The 21,257-nt window shown below is 38.2% G+C and overlaps 1 protein-coding gene across 1 annotated transcript in view; it reads right to left on the minus strand.

The window, feature by feature from the left end:
- Nucleotides 1-3,225: 3,225 nt before the first annotated feature.
- Galntl6 (polypeptide N-acetylgalactosaminyltransferase like 6) overlaps nucleotides 3,226-21,257 on the minus strand; it is a 199,582-nt gene continuing 181,550 nt past the window's right edge. The window contains exon 8 of the mRNA XM_046427557.2: nucleotides 3,226-6,699. Coding sequence (XP_046283513.2) covers nucleotides 6,532-6,699 — 168 coding nt within the window. The 3' untranslated portion in view covers nucleotides 3,226-6,531. The remainder of the gene's footprint in view (nucleotides 6,700-21,257) is intronic.

Consider the following 21,257-nt stretch of genomic DNA (forward strand, 5'->3'; position numbering starts at 1 on the left):
TAGTTTATGGCATGTTGTTTAGCAGTGTGAACAGACTAATACATCTGGTCATCCACATGTTTAACAGATACTCCCAGAAGAGAAAAACTGCATAGAGAGAACTCACATTGAATACACACAGTCTCAAATGTCTAAGAGATGTATCTGACAGAACTTTCTGAAATAAGAATATGGGAAGAAGGTCAATTTGGAGGCTTTACTGCAAAGTAAATGCAAAATCTTTCTTTAGTGGCTGTTTTTATCCCTGAGGACTGAACTCATTAACAATCACACAGCACACAGTATTTGCTTTAGGATTTATCATCTACAACTATACAAATAGCTTTCGTTGATCACTTCTTTTCTTAAAAGTACCATGGAAATCTCATTAAGAGGGATTAATCCTGGATTCAGTTTGGTGTTCTTACTTTAATAAGCTTGTGGGAAAACCAACAAAAACACAGGTGCAGAGAAGAACAAATATAATTAAGGGGTTAAAAACAGAAGTGTTGAAGGAATAAGTGATCATGCTAATTTGAAATAACTCAATACACTTCATATTTGATTTTACTATGGATAAATGACCCTGTAGTGAGGTATGAAGTACCATGGAGAAAGGAAGGAGCACAGAACTAAGTACCAGAAGGCCTGAATTTTAGTGCCGACTCTGCTAACTTGCTATGTGACCTTGACCTTCCACCCTCCACCCCCCAATCTGAGACTCTCCACTCCTTCATAAGGGTAGTAATATTATCTACGATAGAGGTAGGTATAAGCCAGAATGAGGTGATAAATATAGTATTCCTTTGAAACACAAAAGCAATAATGAATTAGAAAATATATCTTATCTTAATATTTAGAATTAATAATGGGGTTATTAACCCAGGTTGAAGATCTACTGTTTATAGCTTGGGAAGTATAAAATAAATGACTTAATTGATTTCAAGTAAAATTAAAAAAAAATTTTTTTAAATTTTTTGGTAGCAAGGATTGGACCCAGGGGTGCTTAACCACAAGTCACATCCCCAGTCCTTTTTATTTTTTATTTTGAGACAGGAGTATGGTGGCCACCAGTGAAGCTACTTGAGTGGTCTTTTGCTCGGTCCTGAGCCATGGGGGACTTAAGTCTCACCTTGGGACGGATCCTGGCATTCCCGTGTGGAGAGTGCCCAAGTGTGAGATCTCTGCCCTCCATCTACCTTTAGGACAGCTCTCATAGCTCCGGAATTGGGCGTAACCCATTGGGTTTGGACAGCCCACCTCTTGCCTTAGTTGTCCAGGAACATCTGTAGAAAACCTTTGAGGTTCCCTTGTATAAACAAACCAAATACGGGCTCGCTCACTAGCGCTTGCTCTCCCTCTTCCCAGTGTGGAAGCTCGGCCACTAAGTTTCTAGAGTCATCCTTTCCCCGCTTTTCAAAATTACTTCCATGTTGTGTGATTTCTTCGCCGTTTCTTTTTCTTAGCTTTATTTCGCAGCCAGTTCACTCCACGCAGAGGAACTCTGACTCAACCCCCCACGCAGGACATGGACGGGACAAGAGTAAATTTAAAAAAAAAATGTTTTAGTTGTCAATGGACCTTTATTTTACTTACTTACATGTGGTGCTGAGAATCGAATCCAATGTTTCACACATGCTAGGCAAGCACTTTACCACTGAGCACCAGCCCCAGCCCCAGGAGTAAATTTTTTAAAAGATGAAAAAGAATCCATTTAAATTAGAATTGTCTTAACTCAGCAAAAAGATTTGGTTGGATATAAGAACTTCCCATTTAAACAAACTCCATGAAGCAACTAGTAAAGAACCATGTGAATGCAATAGGGTCATCAATAAACTGGTTTTAATTTGATCCTGTTTGAAGGGAGAGGGTGAGTCTAAGCTGATTCCCTGTAGGCACTAACACACAAAGGATGTTCTAACTTTCCATGGAGAAATCATGAAGCAAACATTCAGGCAGATTACCAGTAGGGAGAACATGTAACTCATTATCCAAATCAGGACACTCCAGAGTAAAAGGGGGGCACTGTTAATAATTACACAGAACAACAGGCACAAACCAAGACTGTTCTGGGTAACCAAGATAGATGCCACTTAGTTATAAAGAACTCCCACTCCAAAGCGAATGATGTCAGAATAAAATCATGAACACTAAGATTCAGAAACTTGGCCATTCTGTAGTTTCACTCTGTGGCACTGAGGAGAGTGGAGGACTGTGCAAACCCCAGGAAGCTATTGTGCCATGAGCTGAAGGGACAGCTTAATGCAGGAGCTGCAAGAAAGGTTTCCAGGTTTCTCTGAAGTGAGGTATCAAACATGTGCCTGAACTGCTGTTGCTGACAGGCTGCAGTACCAGACACACCAGTCTGGTCTGTCAAGTGCAGAGATGAGTGACTGTGAATAAAAGCTTCAGGCCAAAGTCGAGTGTACCAAATAGAGTTGCAAACAGCTCCCAGTTCTGCAAGCAAAGGCTGTAGACATAAATCAAAGAGCAATCATCCAATGTCGGCCTTGTGGGAAGGACTGGCCACTTGTCACGCTTCAGTATTCTTAGCTACAGTTTCACACATGGAGAGTCATTACAGCTAATGGTGTCATCTGAGAATGATGATGGCAAGGGTAGAGTTTGTGGATGAGGTGAATGGAGAAGTTTATACACACCCACATCTAGAGACCCAGTTTACCCCCTTCATTCATATTTACTCCCAGGTTTGTACGGAAACACTTGAAAATGTCCCTTTGAGGTGTTCCTTCTCATGATTTTTATAAAATGCCTTCTTTCCAGTTCCTGTTTCTGTAATTATATTATACCCTTAGATTCCTGCTGGGGTAAAAAGGCCTAAAGAAATTTTATAAAGTGAGTCCCTAGGGATAAAACATCAAAATTCACAATGTCATATTGTTAGGATAGCTTTAAATTCTGGAAATATATAACTTAGCACTCCTCCCCAGGGGAGGGATGGGGAAATCACCTACCCCTGGGAAATTCTGTAATATTGAAAGAGAGAAAGCTAAAAGCAGATCTGGAGTGGCCTTGCCATCAACGCTCTTCTGAGTCACAGGTGTGTGAAGTCCTAGGCCATGGGAATGTCATCCAGCGACAGGTATGGCCTTCTATGACTGCTGGACAACCAGTTCTGTAATCAGAGCATCATTGTCCTTTTGAAGGGTCTGTCATAGACCTCATAATGCTGGTCTTTCTAAAAAAAGATGCCTTTTTACTCTTTCTTTATGGAGATAGCTAGGAAAAAAATTGAAACAGAAGTTTTCACCTGAAAGCAAGCAGCATAAAGTAGATATTTGCTTACTTGTATTTTGACTGTTATCTTCTTCTAAGACATGTAATTGCCCCTGAAGAAAATGGTGTCGAGTATTGGTATTAATTTCATGTTTTGAAAGAAACATGGAAAGCATGACCTAACACTTTTTTTTTCATTGACTGCAAGTTCATTTGCATAATGTGTTATTCATTTATTGTAGAAAGTTCTATGTTATCAATTCACAAAATAATCCTGGAACTTGCATTACTCATGGAGGCTTCTAATATGGCGAATACATTTAAAAACAGTCTTGTGAGCATATTAATATTTCTAAGTAAATAACAGTAGACATAGAAGCCAATACATTATTATTGCCATGGTATTATTTCAGCCCTGGAAAAAGTATAAATCCCACAAATAGTTCACAATTGTTTTACAGCATAGCATTTTCTCTGTAAATACATAAGAAGGACTTAAAAAATTAAGTATTTTCTAGCTTCTGGTAAAAGTATATTTTATTATGGAGAAGTAGCAGTTTCTGTGGTCAGATTAACTTTAGGATGTTTTTCTTCCCATTCTGATAATAGGGTAGGTGTGTACTCTACTGTTCAATTTTCAAAACATGTCATTTGCAGAAATGAAAGTGTTTCTGAGGACTGTTCAGTCTCTTGTGCCAATAAAAAAAATGCAAGCATGTATTTTTATACTTTTCAGAACGGTAGTAGTGATGTCTCAAGCAAGTAGTCTTAGCCTTCAGTGGCATCAGAAATGCCTCCTTAAATGTGCTTATTGGCTGTACTGTGCCCTTTTGCTTATGTGCAGTTTCTCTAGGTTTTATTTTATTCTATATGTATGTTCCCCATGTGTACATATTTAATGATTGCTTGACAATTTGAAGTTCCAATTTTGAATTTAACATCTCAAGCTTGCCTTCATTTAAACAGGTTGTTCATTTCTTAGATAACATTCTTTTACTCAGAGAGTAGACCAATCTTTGTTGATCCCTGTGTGCCACACTAAGATGATACAGTATTCTGGTTTTCTCAAAGGACAGTGCCCAGTTAGTGAATGACATGATGACAGCATCCTAAGAGATCATTGCACAGCTGGGCTTCCCAGTGTACAGAACCCCAGGTTGTCTCTTTGGTACAACTGTAAATACCAGTCAACTGTTTAATGACATAATGTGAATTTTTATAGACTCCTCTAATTCTACAGCCAGACTGCTCTCTGAACACTTGAGATGAATCTTCACTCACTCTTTAGAAGTATTCAACACCCAGGTTAATTTCTCACTATTGATTTTCTCCTCTATGCATCTCGAATGCTTCAAGATCTCTTGACCTATACAAAATATCTCTGTGACAGTTGGTTTAAAAAGAACAGCTCTTCAAAAGAATGCTTGAAAATTCAGCGAAGATAATGAAATAACTCTTCCTCAATTGTTAGCAGAGCAGTTTAACTGGACATTTTGATTAGGTTTTGAAGAGAGAACAAAATCATTGAATATTTATAAGAAGGTGGTTTCGGAAGATGAAGGCTACTTTTGTGGACATCCCCAGGGAAGCATAGGATTCTAATCTAGTTACCCCAAATTTCCAGTTAAATTGGAGATATAATCAGAGTCACCTTGAGCCACAGAGTGAGAGAGCACAGCACAGGAGACAAATACACAGGAATAAAGGTCAGAAGACCTGTCAGCCCTTTCAGGAGTTGGGCCTCTCTGGGCTTTTGCTATTAATCTAAAAATAACAAAGGGATTGGATTTCAGGAGTCTTCCTAGTTCTAAAATTCAGCAGTCCATATCTAAGACAATATATATATATATATATTTGTGTGTGTGTGAACAGAAAAAGACAAGTTAAAAGAAAAATAACAAAAGCTATGTTAAAAACATTCTTGTACCTGACAAAACTTGAGAAATGGGTAATAAAAGTGATTCTTTCCTCTACAGACCCATTTTGATACCTGTATATTCTTCCCCAAACCCATGGTTATTTAAAAGGAAAACATTCTTTTAAGAATTAAACATACCACTTCAGTTTTTGAATTAATACTTTCTTGACCTCTGAAATATTGCCCCATTAACAGAAAACGGTGTCAGAAGCACTTTATTAATGGTAACTCCTTTTATGGGCTTCCAAATAAAACAGCAACATCATTAATATCAACAATATAAAGCAAACAAACAAACAAATAAAAAATCCCCACCAAAATAACGAAATAAAACCACTCTAAGTTCCCAGCACTGATTAAATAGGATTGAAGTAAACCAAGCTTTTTACATGTCACGTGGAGTGTAGATTTATTTGGGTTTAAGAATCTCCTAAACAAATTACATCAACCTCACTCCATTTTCCTTCCTTAATAAAAAGTATGACTGGACAAACATCAGACTTTAAAAATTCTAAAAATAATAGAAAAGTAAAAATAGATTTCCTAGAGAAATCTCCTTAATCTTTTTTATGGTTTGCTGCTTCTGTGAAATCTTTCTTTGGAGTAACTTGGTAGCATAGTTTTTTTTTTTTTTTTTTTTTTATTGTTGTTGTTGTTGTTCTTAACTGGATTCATAACAAGGGCACTGAGTAGAACTTCAGCCGATTTATGGAGCATGAACTTTTATGAACAAAAAGTAACTTCTGCTCTACAAGGAAAATGGCAAGTGTAAATGAAAACATGGGAACACTGGAAGTCCATTTCATTATGTGATTTTAAGTCATATTAAATATCGCACCCTTGTTTAAAAATAAAACAAAAGGAAACAGAATGGTATGAGCACTCTAAAATCATCTGCAGCACTTTTAAGGGTTAAACCTGCTTAACCCATTCTTAGTTAGAGAATGGCACCAAAGAGTACAGCTCACCCCTTAAGCGTGGCTAGTTCTAAACCTGTGGTAGCCTCAGGTTGTCAGAGCAGTCATGCACTCCATTTCCGCCCCCCTCCCACCCGATTAATAGGATCCATTCATAGCTACTCACTACTGCAGGATTTGACCTGAGAAATGCTAGGATTTATTAACTCAGCAGTTGTTTCGAAAAGTCCCTAAATATCTTCACCCTTGGCCAGCAAGGGAACTGCTTGCTAGTCTCGAGTTCTCAGAAGCAGCTGGTGAGGTTCTCAGCCAAGTTCTTCAGATGCAGGAAGTTCCTCAGGACAACCTACTTTGACATGGCATTTACAAATCTTTAAACCAGGCTTCCTGGATCTAGGAAATGTTATTCCTGACTCCTTTGACCCAGATGCTGGCTAAAATTTAGTTCACAATCTGCAGGTAATCATTCTTTCTCTCTTCCTAGGAGCTGGCATGGTGGCTAAATTTTTCTAAAACAGTCATATTAACGTGTTCAAAAATCCACTGCTGAGTCTCAGACAGAGGGTCACATCTGGCCATGAAAATCTTCTTCTCCGCAGGGTTGCAATCCATGCAGCTGTTGCTCACAGAATGGAATAATGTTCTGTCCTGGAGGGATCAGAAAGAAAAGACTGACATAAAGCATACTGAATACTTAGAGCCCCAAATATACAACTGTAAGTATTTGTTAAATTTGTATAAACAGACTAGTTTCCGAATCAAATGGTTTGTCAACATGGAACACCATTTTCTAGGATCTGCTGGAACTAGAGCTTCTGAGCAGGTTCAATCAGACACATACACACACACACACACACACACACACACACACCATTCATTCATTCATTCATTCATTCATTTTTTTAAAAGTAATCCATTTATTTCTTGCTTTTCAGTGAGCATTTTACTACATATTTGGATTCTGAAGGTGAGTACATGGATTGTTTTTCAAATAGCTAATAATTTAGCCATTGTGGGGAGAAACATGAAACAAGCACATGTCAAAAACAAAGACCAAAAAAACCCTATCATTTAGTTCACACTCAACATAACACACCCACACATAGTCAAAAGAGCCAAAGTTTCCCTGCCCTCACATTGAGCCTCTAATGGGAAAGAGAAATACAAAAAGAAAGAGGAACCAAATGCCACAAGCTCAGCAGCCTTCTTCAGAAGAGGAATATGGGGATGGGGACAAGGGACAATAACTGAAAGTACAAAGTCAGATTTGTTAGCTCTCCAGCTTCAGACTCTTCTCAGCTCCTTTAGTGACATAACGTCAGTTCCTGTGGCTTTTAGTAAAATGGAAGAGGTAACATTTGCTTGAAAAAGAAGCACAAGACACACATGACAGAGTTAACAGCTCAGTGACTGAACAGTACTCATTCCCAGGGCACAAAATTTAAGTGCTGAGAAAGCTCAGTATCTAAACAAGTTCTACTGACACACACCTGTTTTATTTGTGTACACAGGCGAAGAAGGGAATGCTTAAACAAAAAGATCTTTCCTTAACTAGCATCAGACTTTTATCTCTTGTGGTGTTTATGATTTAAAGAATAACTTGAAGAAATGTCTTCAAACCATTGTTTAAATTTTAGGATCAAGTTATGTTTTATTATTTACCTTAGGAAGTGAGTAGAGGTTCTGGTTATTTTTTTCTTTAAGCGAGGAGTACTTGCAATGCTTTTAGATTTAGAACTTTCTCAGCCACCCTTGGTAAACACTTCTGAGTTGTTCCTGGTTGTTAAGACTCTATCAAACCAATATTTAATGTCCTTTTGAGATCAGGATGTTTGCATAGGTCAGTACTAATGAAGGAAAGGAGGAATAAGGAAGGAGAAAGGCAACCTGCCTGCACTTCAGTTTGCATGTTTCTATTTTTAGTGTAAACAAAGACCTATGCCTAATACAAAGGATCACTATTCTACTCTCTTGAAAGGTGCAGGTCAATTTCACTTCCTTTACACAGACGTCTCCTTACATCTTTTTCCCCTCTTTCTTATTAACTCGACGGGAATCTGACCTTAGGGGAAGGTTCTGAGAAACTTTGTCCTACTCTGGTCTACAAGAGGACATTCTAGGAGGAAAGAGATGGCACTCAGCAGCTTGCTCTACACATTTATTCTTCCTTGGGGTCCTAGATGTTTGGTGCTGCAGTTCTCCAGCAATCTCCTTCCTTGTGTTCCCCTCTTCCTTCCAGAATCTCTTACATTGAGATCCCACCCCAAACATTTATCAGTTTAGCTGCATAGACTTAATATAATTTTTCAGAGAACATTAATTTTTTTTTTTTTGTTTTGTTTTGCAGTACTGGGGATTGAACCCAGGGCTTTGCACATACTAGGTAAGCATTCTACCACCCAGTTATATCCCTCATCCCTTAAAGAGCCTTCTTGGGTTGTACTATTCATGAAAATTCTGTGACCTGCTAAATTCTGATGCACAGGTTCCCTTCTCATGTACCACTTTTCCCTCTTCACTATCTGCATTTCTTCTGATTGTTACTTTTATCAATATTAGCTTAAGTGGGACCTCCATATACTTAGTCTCTTCTTCAAAACACATATTTTCACAAAAGCTTTAAAAAGAAAAGGAGCAGAACATGTTTCTATTCTCTTCCTTCACCAGCTTGTGTACCTTAGCACCGATGCAAAAGTGAAAGCAGATTTCCTGAACATTTCATTTTTTGGAACATCATTTCCTGAGCCATAAGGTGATCGTATTTTTCCAAATCCCACATGGGAACACATGTTCCTATGGATACAGGTATACTCATGGGTACAGCTAGGCAGGTTATGCAGATTCAGCACTATCCTGAACAATACAGAATGTTTTCTGTGCTTGTACTTCATTGTTCTAAAAAAGAGTTGAAAAATTGAACTCCCTATATCTATCTATGTCTCAGAAGTTTCATCAGTACATTGAAGAGGTGGATTAGATAAATCTCTTAGGCCTCTCCTAGGCGTAAAATTGGATGAACATTTTATTCCAAAGTTCACTGGTCACAGAGACCAATGACAGGATGTCAAACTAGAGACCATCTGCAGTATCCAGTAGATCAACAGATTGATTGTTCTCTTTATAGACTGAGTTGTGTTCACCCTTATCCTTGGAGTGTCCAGCAGGCTCCAGAGATGAAGCTTCTGGAAACATCCCCAGCCTTCACCTGAGCATACATTTTTCACTTTTGACCTTGGAGGCTAGGTGATTGCCATCTTTACGTTCCGACTCAGCCAAGGCTCTGGATTACTAAATGTCTTCCCAGATGCTTTTGCTGATTGAAATGAATTCAGTGGCTCAAGTAATCATTCTTTAAATGTGGTCTGTTGTTCCACAACAGCCCTTCACTCCTTTGCCCTTCAACTTGTTGGTCATGGAGCAATGGCCATTAATAGAATGGGGTATGGGTTTTCTGTGGGATAGACTTCTGACTATCTTAGCAAGTGTGCAGTTCCATAACTGTCCTCCATAAATGGTGACAGAATTTGTCCTTTCTTTGCTTCTAACCAGATTGTTCTTTGTTCAGTCCCGAGGCATGGCATAGCATAAGCTCTGGCTGTTCACAAGTTATACGTTCCACTTTTGCTTTACCTCTCCTGCTTCCATGGATGCCCACTACCTTGTTTTTCATGTTTTATTTTTTGAGATTTTTTTGGAATGTTATGTTTTATCTAAGAAAATTAGAAGTTATTGATCAGGAAATGCATAAATTCAGATCCAGGATTACTGAACTGCCCTTCATAATCAATGCCCAGTGCCAAGCCAATCGGCCCACACTGAAAATTATAGGTGGAACTTTTAAGGTAAGTCACTGAAAGAGACACCATTGCAAAGTCAACCTATGGTTGGCTTCTGTGTGACACCTTGTGGCATTCACACAGCTGCAGTAAATTGTATTAAGTTCTATATTAACATAGAGTCTGAACTTTAAAAGAATGAGTGTGCTGCAGAAAATCATGCCAGATTTGGCTTAGGGTCAGAAGACCCTAAACACACAAAAGATAATAAAGTAGAGGTATGAATGCATAATGCATCGGAAGATGAGTCTAGTCTTTCACTAAACAATCACAGGGAAGGAGGACAGACAACACAGTCCTGGGTGAAGGGCTTGGGATTTGTGGCCATCAGGGATTTGGTTTGTAGCTCAGCGGCAGAGTTGCTTTTCTAGCATGTGGAAGGCCGTGTGTTTGATCCCAGCATGTCAAAATAAAATGTCATAAGGGATTTGTATCCAATCCTAGCCATGCCACTTGCTTGCTGGGTGACTTTGGAAATGTTAATTCAGTGAACCTCAGTTTACCTACTTGGAAAATGTAGATTATGCCTTACAAGTTTGCTGTAAGGATAAAATGTGCAATTTCTGTCACAATATCCTTCATACAAGTAAGTAACCAAGTAATGATGATTCCATTCTCTCTTTCCCCTAATTTATTTTTAGTCAGAAATCATCCCCACTTCTAAAAATCTGAATGCACTAACCATCTGGTCTGAGACCAGCTATTTCAATACCAAATTGTATTTTCTGAAATCCTGGTAAAATAGTTTGAAAATTTCATTCTCTAACAAATGCTTATCCAAACTGAACAATAGTACTTCCCAATTTCAGCAAAAGGGTTAATGGAACAAAGGTATCTATGGCTCTGAAATTAGCTCTTCTGTTTAACTATGGTGGGTTTGTACCTGGTCTATGTGTTTAGGTGAATATATGACTATCTTTTGAACTCTCTGGAAGAAAGACCTATTAGGGTTTTCTTTTCCCCTGCTGATTTTTTATTGGAATACATTAGTCAGGCCAGTTGAGTTAAACAAACACTTATAAAGTATTTTTTAGTTTTTGGTCTTAAAAGGAAAGAGGCACATAAAGGTAACATCCGACTCAACAAATAAAGGAAATGAATAGGTAAACAAGAAAAGTTTGAAGTGAGAAAGTGTCAGTATAGATGAGGGTGAATAGGATACATTATGTCATTTCAGACATAGGGCATAAGGATGTAAAATGACACATACACTTACAATTCAATATTCCACAAAAAATGGATGGGTACCTCCTATTTGTCAGGCACTGTTTTAGGTCTTGGGTACATCAATGAACTTCATGAGATAAAGATCCCTCCCCTGCTGACTCAGATTCCAAAGGTAAGGGTGAGAATGGAGGATTGGGGCATAGAAAATAAGCAAATGAAGTTAACAGGTACAATACACAGCCTGTTCAAAGGTGATATGAACAGGACATGAGGAGGTCAGGAGGATCTGGAGTGACAGGGATGGCACCAGTAATTAATGAAAATTTAATTAGAGCAGCCAGGGCAAACCTCATTGAGGAGGTGACATTTGAGCAATCTTGAAAGAAAGAAATGGAATTCGCCTCATAAATACTTGGGTGAAAAGGGTCCCAGACAGAGCAAAGGCCTTAATCGAGTATGCAGCCTGCTGGGTCACAGGGACAGCCAGGAAGTCGGGGTGATGGCAATGATGTGAGAGGGGGTGAAGCACTAGATTAAGACGTAAGGACCAGCAAGTCATTTGGTGCAGCTGGAACACAGGGAGCATGGTGGAACATTCTGGATGATGATATCCAAGAGGTAGACAAGGGCCACATCATGAAGAGACTAGGGTACAGTGCTTAAGCTTAATTTTTCATGCAAATGTTGGGGAGCTGTCGTTGGAGGATTTAACAGAACAAAGTCACAGTTCTATATGTAGGCTGGCAGTGGGGACAGTGAGGTGGGGTAAGAAGACATTGGGCTCCAGCGTGAGAGAACAGCCAGAACTTACCCCCAAAACCCAGATTTCAGCTGTTGCAAAAGCAAGAATAATGAGGATGATTTGGGGACGACTGGGGGTGATCTAAAGGATATTTAAGAAAGCAAATGCATAGCATGGTCTGGTTAATGGGGTGTGGGGGTTGAGGTAGAAAAGAAGGTGGGTGACTGAAGAAAAAACTGTATTCGATGAAGAAATGCAGAAAGAGGGACAGGACCAGGGATGGCAATGGCATTGATTTCTATTTTGGACATATGAGTTAGAGGTGTTTATGGGACATCCTGACTTCGGTGCCCAGTACACAGCTGGATGGGCTGCACATCAGGATGGCTCCTCTACAGCTGGGGAGAACTGAGTTATCCCCTCTGACAAATTTCCGTGCAAATAGCAAATTTAATGATAAAAGGACACACGTTGAGAGAGAACTCCTTCGTGTCTAATGCCTCCGGTGTAATATGGATTGTGAGGGAATGGAGACTTGGGGTTATGAGACTAGTTTTTAATTTTACCTTTGTCCCTGTTAGTCACCTTTTATGTTCCCTTCTTTTGTCAGTGATTCAGGTTTTCTATCTATAAAATAAATGGAGTGGGAAAGAGGAGAGTGGGATAAGATAAACAACAACAAAAAAATGATCTGCTTTCCCACCTCTTAGGGCTGTGAAGAACGAGGTTGATGGATGACTGTCCTGGGGGCTCTCTAGCAGAGAGACGTGTCAGGTGGCTTTTTCTGCCTAGCACTGTTGGCTTCTGAGAGAATGCAAATGACACTGTGACAGGCATAAAAGGGACAAAGCAGTCTTATTATCTAGTCTTTTCCATTTTTCCTTTGACAGGTAGAATTCCTCACAGGAAAAAAAAACTGGTCTTCTTGCATCAGTGTTTAATTTGGCCAATCAGAAATAATGCCTACTCATGCCACTTGGTGTGTATGCTGCAATCCTGCTACCTGCAGCCAGTCTTCTACCCCTTCTCTGCTCCTCTTGCCAGATTTTCTGGGCTATATACGGTGATTTGTGTGATGTACTTTCAATTCTCCTCAGTGCAATTAAATCATTTAAAAATCTCTTCTGATGTTTTAAATCCCTCCTCTTCAAACCATTTAAGACCTCTTGCTCTCTTACCTAAATTTTTAACCTGACCTACAAGGTTTTGTATAATCCTGCCCCTAGCCAGATGCCTGACCTCATTTTTCTTTACATTCAAACATGTCAACTGGCTTATCTCTGTTCTTTTGAGAAAACTAAGATTCTGCCTACCTCAGGACCTTTGCACAAGTTTATCCATAAGTCTGGGATCTTTTATCAACTTCTTTACCCTTATAATTCCTACTTGCCTTTTAGGTCTTCTTTTAAAAGTTCTAGAAACATTGCCTATTCCTCTGATCTGGATAGTGCCCAGTATTTCATGTGCTTATATTACCCTAAGTACTTCATTTATTTAAACACTTCTTTGCTTCCCCTCTAGACTGAAAGCTTCATGAGTAGAGAAAACCATCTCTTTCAGTTGTTTTTATCTGTGAATATCTCTTGTCCTCTCAGTAAACCTGCCCAGAGTCCTAGCAACATAAAAGCTACTATTTATTGAGTGCATACCTGTGTCATATGGTGCTAAGTATTTAACCCAGACTTTTTCATCTTTTACTACCCAAACCACGGAGCAACCTGAAGAAATAGTGCAAGTGGACAAACAGACAGCTAGATTCATTCAACAGCATACTAATTAAGCATCTACTGTGTGCCACACTGTCTTTAATGTGCTAGAAGTACTGTATGAAACAAAGCACAGAGAAATCCCTGCTATTATGAAATTAACATTCTAATATTTAATAATAAATAGCTAAAATAGTACAGAAATATTCAGTATAAAAATCAACTAGTTAGTCCATCCTCTCCTGTACAAAAACCTATCTGGAGAGTTTGCAATCACACCAGAAGAGAGCTTGCTGAACACATGAAATAGTAATAGCTAACATTAATTGAATTCAATACATTCCGGCTGTAGGTGAACTTAAATTTTATTTAATCATCACAACAGCCTTCTAGAGTAAATTCTATTATTATCTTCATTTTGTAAATGAGGAAGTAGAAATGCATAGTAAGGAAGTTTCCCAAGGTGCCAGAGCCAGGACCCACAGTAGAGCCAGTGACTCAAAGTGTCAGGCCCCTCCGGACCCAAAACCTGGGCTCATAACCTCCCAAGTTGTGTCTCGTTTTTCTCTGTGACTGAGCTTACCAGCAGTTCTGTTCCTTGCCTACATCTGCTTGGCAGGGAAGAATGGTCCTCATCCGCAAATGCTAATTTAAATATTTCATAGTTCCTATTGCCGAGATTCTTTTTCTGGTTTGACAGTCTAGATCTTGGCAGGCATTCAATTCAGTGTTATGTAAGAGCCCAAGGAGAGTGTGTGACAGAGCCATGCTACCTCTGGGTGACTAGACAATGGCAGTTCCACATGTTACCTAAAACGGTATGTTGAAATGGCAAAAGTTAGAATGTTGTGACAACTAAGTAACTTCAGCTGGGAGAGACGTAGATGAGAACAGAATGGAAGATGGCACTATTTGAAAGGTCGTTCTTTTCACTTCCTCATTAGCTTTGGCTCAGAATGATCATTAGCTCTTCCCTAGACTCATTTCAAGGGACCAGGACTTGCCTTTTATTTTTTTTTAAACTTTTTAATATTTATTGTTTTAGTTTTCGGCGGACAAACATCTTTGTTTGTATGTGGTGCTGAGGATCGAACCCGGGCCGCACGCATGCCAGGCGAGCGCACTACCGCTTGAGCCACATCCCCAGCCCCCAGGACTTGCCTTTGACTTTGAAGGAAATACTTAAGCAGAGGAGTCCCAAAACTATTTTCATAATGGTAGCACGAATTAAGTAAATATTCACCTTCAAAAGTGACTAATTCTTATTATGTATTTTATGCTGAATTGTTTGTTTAAAAATAAACAGTCTCCCTACATGGTCACTTCCTGCTGAAGCAGAATACACTGGCACATGTTATACTCCCTCTTGAAAAGATGGCTTTTTTGCTAGGATGAACGAGATGACCCTTCTGGGAGTTAGGATGGTTCTTTTATTGATAAGGTGGCTAAATTGTCAATTTGAACCGAAGTCATCTTACTGTACAATAACTAAGACCCTAGAGTATAGTAAATTAATTCTATTATGAACAAGGGGATGCTGTGTGTGACACTGTACATATGGTTTTCAACAACATGTGTAATAAGTCCATCTTAGTTTTCTTATGGGCAAAGATTGTGGTCTAGAAAGTATTACTATTAGGTGATTTTATATCTGGTTGAGTAACTTCCTCCAAATTATGCTCATTAACGGATCAGTGTCTTCTCTATTATATGGTAGAGGGCTCAGGGCTCAGTTACTGACTTTTGCATTGGGATCAGCAATTTAAATGAGGATGTAAATGGATGCTGATCCAATCTGTGAATGGAACAAAATAGTTAAAAAATGTCAAAAATCCACATTGGGGAAGAACTTGTTAGATAGATTTATTTTTTATTTTTTGTGCTGGGGGTTGTGTATGCTAAGTATCTTCTCTGTCATTGAGCTACATCCTCAGCTTGTGAGACAGAATTTAATAGGCACAAACTAATAGCTACACAAATATAAAAGATGGATTATATAGAGAGAAGTTAAGAGATGTGTCTAACAAATTAACAGAGAAAGATTGTGTGTGTGTGTGTGTGTGTGTGTGTGTTTAAACATTGAAAGCTCATTAACAAGCCCAGCATGTGAAGTTAAGGCAGAAAATCAATCAACTCAGGCTATGTTAGAGACAACACCGCTCATAACAAAGGACGCTGGAAACTCATTCTACTTTTCTTGGTGAAAACACATCTAGAATATTGTGCTCTTTCTGGGCAAGATGCCACTTTCTAGAACTTTCTGGATAGAGTGTTCTGGAGATTATGGTAGATCCAAATTAAGGTCCTACGAAGAGCTGTAGCTAGAAATTGAGCCATTTAATCAAAAGTAAAGATGAAAGACCACAGAAGCATTGTTAAATATTTGGGGTTTGTCTTGGGCAAAATGGATTAAGTTTAATTTGTATGGTACCAGATCCCAAGGAAGAGCTTTCTAACAATTGGAACTGTCCAGAAATGAATGGGCTGAACTAGAAGAGTATAACTGCCCAACTGTGACCACAAATCCAGGATTTTATAAATACTTCATAAATCAGAACAAAGGTGAATGACAAGCCTTTTAAGTTAAACTCATTGCTTACCTTTTTCTCATTTTGGGTCCTAAATCAATACCCAACCAGAATGATTTAAAATAACCACCTATGGCCCTCCATCTGGCATCTTTGTGAGCCAGCAAAATTTTATGAGTTGAGAGGCCAAAGCCGTGGCATATAAGTTAAAATAAGCAGTCAAATGTAGGCACAGACCAAGAACTCCAGCCGCCCATTTTTAAACTAATGAGTCTATGATATTGTTGTTAATTTAACCTGACAGATACCTTCTTATTGGCACTCCCTGTTTGTTAAGTCCCTTCATGTGGAAGTTAAACTTCCTTAAGTAGAACTTGTTCTTATGAGAACATCCAATAGTTAGATAAGGTAATTTAACATCTTTCACTTTTGGTCTTTGGGGAGGATTTTAATGTAGTTTTGAATCAAAATGATGATGATGATGATGATGATGATAATAATAATAATAATAATAATAATAATAATAATAAATAATAATAAGTTAAGTTTTATCCAAAACAGCATGAAGCTCGTGAAGAATGGCTTCATATTAATAATGGGACCTAGTGGATCATTAGTCAATGAATAGTCATTTAGAAACTTTGTATATTGGATATTAGGCAGGCCATATAGAAATGTGGAAAAAAGGTACTTGACCTCAGGTGGCTAAGAGGAGACAAATTAACTAACCACGGTTGGTAAATGTTTCAGGTACAAAGAAAGGAACAGAATGGTAAAGGAGCACAGGTAGATGGTCACATTCCACCTACAACAGGAGGGAGAAGTAGGTTAAAGAAAGTAGGTAAAACTTGAGCTAGAAAAGGAGTTTCTCCATCTGTTTATTAGAATCTCTCGGGATCTTCAAAAACTCTCAGTACCCAGGCCTCCCTTCCAGTCAGCATATCCCTATGCTGAGAGCACACAGCCTTAGTGAATGTACTTTATAATGTTTGGATTCCTGGTACTTTTATAATGTTTCATACTTGAGGTTTTTCCTTTCTCTTCAAGATTTTCTGGGCTATTTTTGGCCCTTTCATTTCATATAAATTTTAAAATTGGCTTATCAATTTCCACAAACAGCCCTGCTGGATGTTCTAAAAGAACATCCTGGAGAGTGGCTAGGGATTTAACTGGTTTTGCATTAAGTATATAAATCAATATGAAAACTGACATCTTTGCAATATGAAGTCTTACAATCCTTGAACATGATAGATGTCTCTCTGTTTTTAAGAATTCTTTGTAATGATGTTTTGTAGGCTTGTTTTTCTTCCTCCTTCCTTCCCTCCTTCCTTCCCTCCTTCCTTTATTTCCTGGGAATGGAATCCAGGGTCTCATGTGTGCCAGGCAAGTGCTTTACCACTGGACTCTACTCTCAGCCCTGTTTTGTAGCTCTCTGTGTGAAAGGTTCGTACATGTTTTGTGAGACTTATTCTTAGTTATCTTAAGATTTTCATGGTGACCAAAATAAAATCACTTTTAAATTTCATTTTATATATTTTGTTGTTGGCGTATACACATTTGATTTTCATCTTGGGGTTATGCCAAATGTACCTATTAGTTTTTAATAGTTTAGCTACGTAGTCTTTTTGTTTTCTAACCATCAAATACATCATTTGTGTGAATAGACTGATTTGTTCCTTTCTAATTTTTATATTTTTAAGTTCCATTTATTTGGCCTTTATTTTACACTGAATAGGATATGCGGTCTAAGATTGAATAGAAGTGATTACAGCTAACATTTTATTTTATTCTGTATCTAGAGGAAAGATTAACATTTTACTGGTAAAAATAGTGGTAGTCATGAGTTTTTAGATTTACCTCTTATTAAATTAAGTTAGTTTATTTCTATTAGTTTGCTTTCTATATGGAAAAGACTGTTTGGAAAAGACTGTTATTATATATAATACAATAAGACATGTAACAGTATATAATATATATGACTGTTATTATATATAAGTATATAAACACACACATATGTATGTATATATGAATCACTTGCTTATTTGATTAATGCACATAAAATATTTCAGGAAACTATACACTAAAATATGAAAGAACAATAAAGCTACCAAGGTGAGTTAGAAGACTATCTTCATGACCTTGGTGCAAGCTGTGAATTCCCAAACAGGACAGAAACCACCCCAACATAAAGAATAGCTTTTCATTAACACTCCACTGGAGAGAAAAAGGCAAGACAGTGACTGGAATAACCCAGATATCCAACAAAGCACTTGATTCTAGGTTTATGAAAAATCCCTAAAACTCTCTAAGAAAAAAAAAACCTAAACAACCCACGTTAAAAAAAATGGTCAAAAAACTTAAAGAAATTTTCCACAAAGAAGATATCCCAAATGGCTAACAAACATCATATCACTTAACAATCACAGAATAAAACAACAACAAAACAAAAAATCCTGACAATGCCAAGTGTTGATGAGGGTGTGGAGCAACTGGACTTTCAGGAAGTTTCTAGCCCCTGCCCACTGCTCAGCACCACTTTTGGATTTGAGTGTCTGCTGGTCCAACTTCCTGCCCTTGGCCAGCGCATCCTTCTGCCTAAGGAGTTTTCTCAGCCTCAGGTGCAGTTCTAACTGTAACAGCATCAGGCTTGAGGTGTCAGAATAAACTCTCTGACTTGAGTGATGTATGACCAACCCAACTCCCTTGCTCTCTGATGTCTGTCTATACTATTCCTAGAGATCTTCAGTAAAATTTAGCACTAGTTATTTGCTGTGGCACTTGTTTGATAATATTCTTTCCCTGGCTCCCAAACCCCTCCCCATTTCATTTCCTTAGGCCCTATGAAATCCCCCCTCCCTACCAGAGGCTATCTTGCCAATAAACTACTGCACTCAAATTCCTAGTTTAGGTTATATATCTGGGAAAACCCAAATTGAGAATAAAGCTATAGTCCACTAAAAATGTTTACTTAAGCAGGATATAAAATGAATACCCACAAATCAAATGCAATCTTATACATCAGTGATGAATCCACTGAAAGATAAATTAGGAAAACTACCTGGTTCACAATAGCTTTAAAAAAATTTTTGGAAATCAATCCAACAAAAGAAGTGAAAGACCATAATGAAAACTACAGAATACTAAATAAAGAAATTGAAGAAGATCTTAGAAGACAGAAAAATATACCATGCTCTTGGATAGTCAGAATTAACATTGTCAAAATGGCCATATTAATAAAAGTGTTATACAGATTTAATGAAATTCCTATTAAAATACCAATGACATTCTTCATAGAACTAGAAAAAGCAATCATGAAATTCATTTGGAAAAATAAGAGACCCAGAATAGCTAAAGCAATCCTTAACAAGAAATAACAAAGAGGAGGCATCATAATACCAGACCTTAAGTTATACTACAGAGACATAGTAACAAAAATTGGATGGCATTGGCACTCAAACAAATCTATAGACCAATGGTATAGAATATAGGACACAGAGACAAATCCACATAAATACAGTTATGTTATACTAGACAAAGGTGCCAAAAACATACATAGAGAAAAGATAGTCTTTCCAACAAAATGTGCTGGGAAAACTGGAAATCCATATGCAGCAAGATGAATAGAGGTATTTTGGACTAGACAGAGGGGAGTGAAAAAAGGGGAGGGGGCCTGAGGGTAGGAATGGTAATAGAATGAATCAGACATTATTGCCCTATGTGCATATATGATTACATGACCTGTGTAAACTCTATATCATATACAACACAATGAGTGAGAAATTATACTCCATTTATGTATGATGTATCAAAATGCATTCTACTGTCAATTCAACTAATTAGAACAAATGAAAAAATGAGTATTGAAATTAAAAAATGTTTACTTAAAAAGAAAAAAGTATGGGAGATTCTTCATTTGGATGGAAAACAACAGTTAATATTACTTAGGAGAGATGGCTTTGGTGTTGCAGGATATCAGGATATACTTCACCACTATTATCAATGTAAAAGCTGCATTTTTTACCCACACAGATGGAAATCTGATCATGTAATCAGAAGCTCTGCTAGAAGTTTCTCATCATTTATCTCAATTATTAGTCCCCTTATATTGATGAGGAAGGTGAAAGTCAGTGTGAAATAACTTGTTCAAGATCACATTATAGCCAGGTATACTGGTGCACACCTATAATCCCAGCTACTAGGGAGGCTGAGGCAAGAGGCCTGGGCAATTGAGCAAGACTCTGTCTCAAGATCAAATAAATGAAGAAAAAGACTGGGGATGTAGCTCAGTGGTAAAGTGCTCTTGGGTTCAATCCCCTGTACCTGAAAAATAAAACCCATTATAATTTTCATAATGATTTAGGGTGTGTTACATCTGACTAACTCCAAGGCTTGACCATTACATTGACCAGATTGCGAACCGTCAGGATGAGAATTGGAAGGTGAAGGCGCTTTATCATCGACTGATTGAGACATCAAATACAGTCATAAAACAGAGGAATGCAATGACCAGATGTTGTAGAAACTGTCTCTGACTTCAGGATCAGAGGATAGGTTGGAGGGGGAAGGCCAGGGAAGGACAGCCAGCAGGAATATCCTTTAGGCTATAAATGCAATAACCCAGGGGCAAAAATGGAAAGGGCTGAAACCAGGATGGGGGTTATAGAAAAGGCAGAGAGGGTGGATTCTAGGAATAATGGCCCGGGGAAGGGAGAGACAACTCGTGGTAACCAAACAGTTGTGGGGATTGAAGAAGATGAAAGGCAATTTCTTGATTCAGATGTTGAGAAGATTTGATTTTTGATTGAGGTTGCTTTGACAATCCACTGTTCTTGGAACAGGGGTCCCCCTGGTGGTGAAAGAGAACCAAGATTGGGATTCCCCTTCCTGAGTACCTACTATGGGATAAAGTTATGCAAATGAACATAGAAATAATATCATAGGGTAAGGATGCTCTTCTTCTTTTGTGATGGCAAAGAGCCACAGCTAAAAATAACCAAAAGCCAATTGTTGCTAATGGACCAGGAATTGGGGCCTAACAACAACCTTTATCCATTCAAACAAGGCAGCTTCTGTCACCATGATTTCCTCAGAATGTCCATGTCACTGAGACAGGTTGGCTGGTATCAGTGGTACTAAATGCAACAAACATTCAGAGACTATCCCAGGGAGTGTTGATCTTATTTATTAAGAGATGGCAGAGCAAAACCTAGAGACCTCAAAGCCAGTT

This window comes from Marmota monax, unplaced genomic scaffold, assembly GCF_021218885.2.
Source record: "Marmota monax isolate L192 unplaced genomic scaffold, Marmota_monax_Labrador192_F-V1.1 WCK01_AAM20220418_F8-fsc00159, whole genome shotgun sequence".
In the NCBI taxonomy this organism is placed as follows: domain Eukaryota; kingdom Metazoa; phylum Chordata; class Mammalia; order Rodentia; family Sciuridae; genus Marmota; species Marmota monax.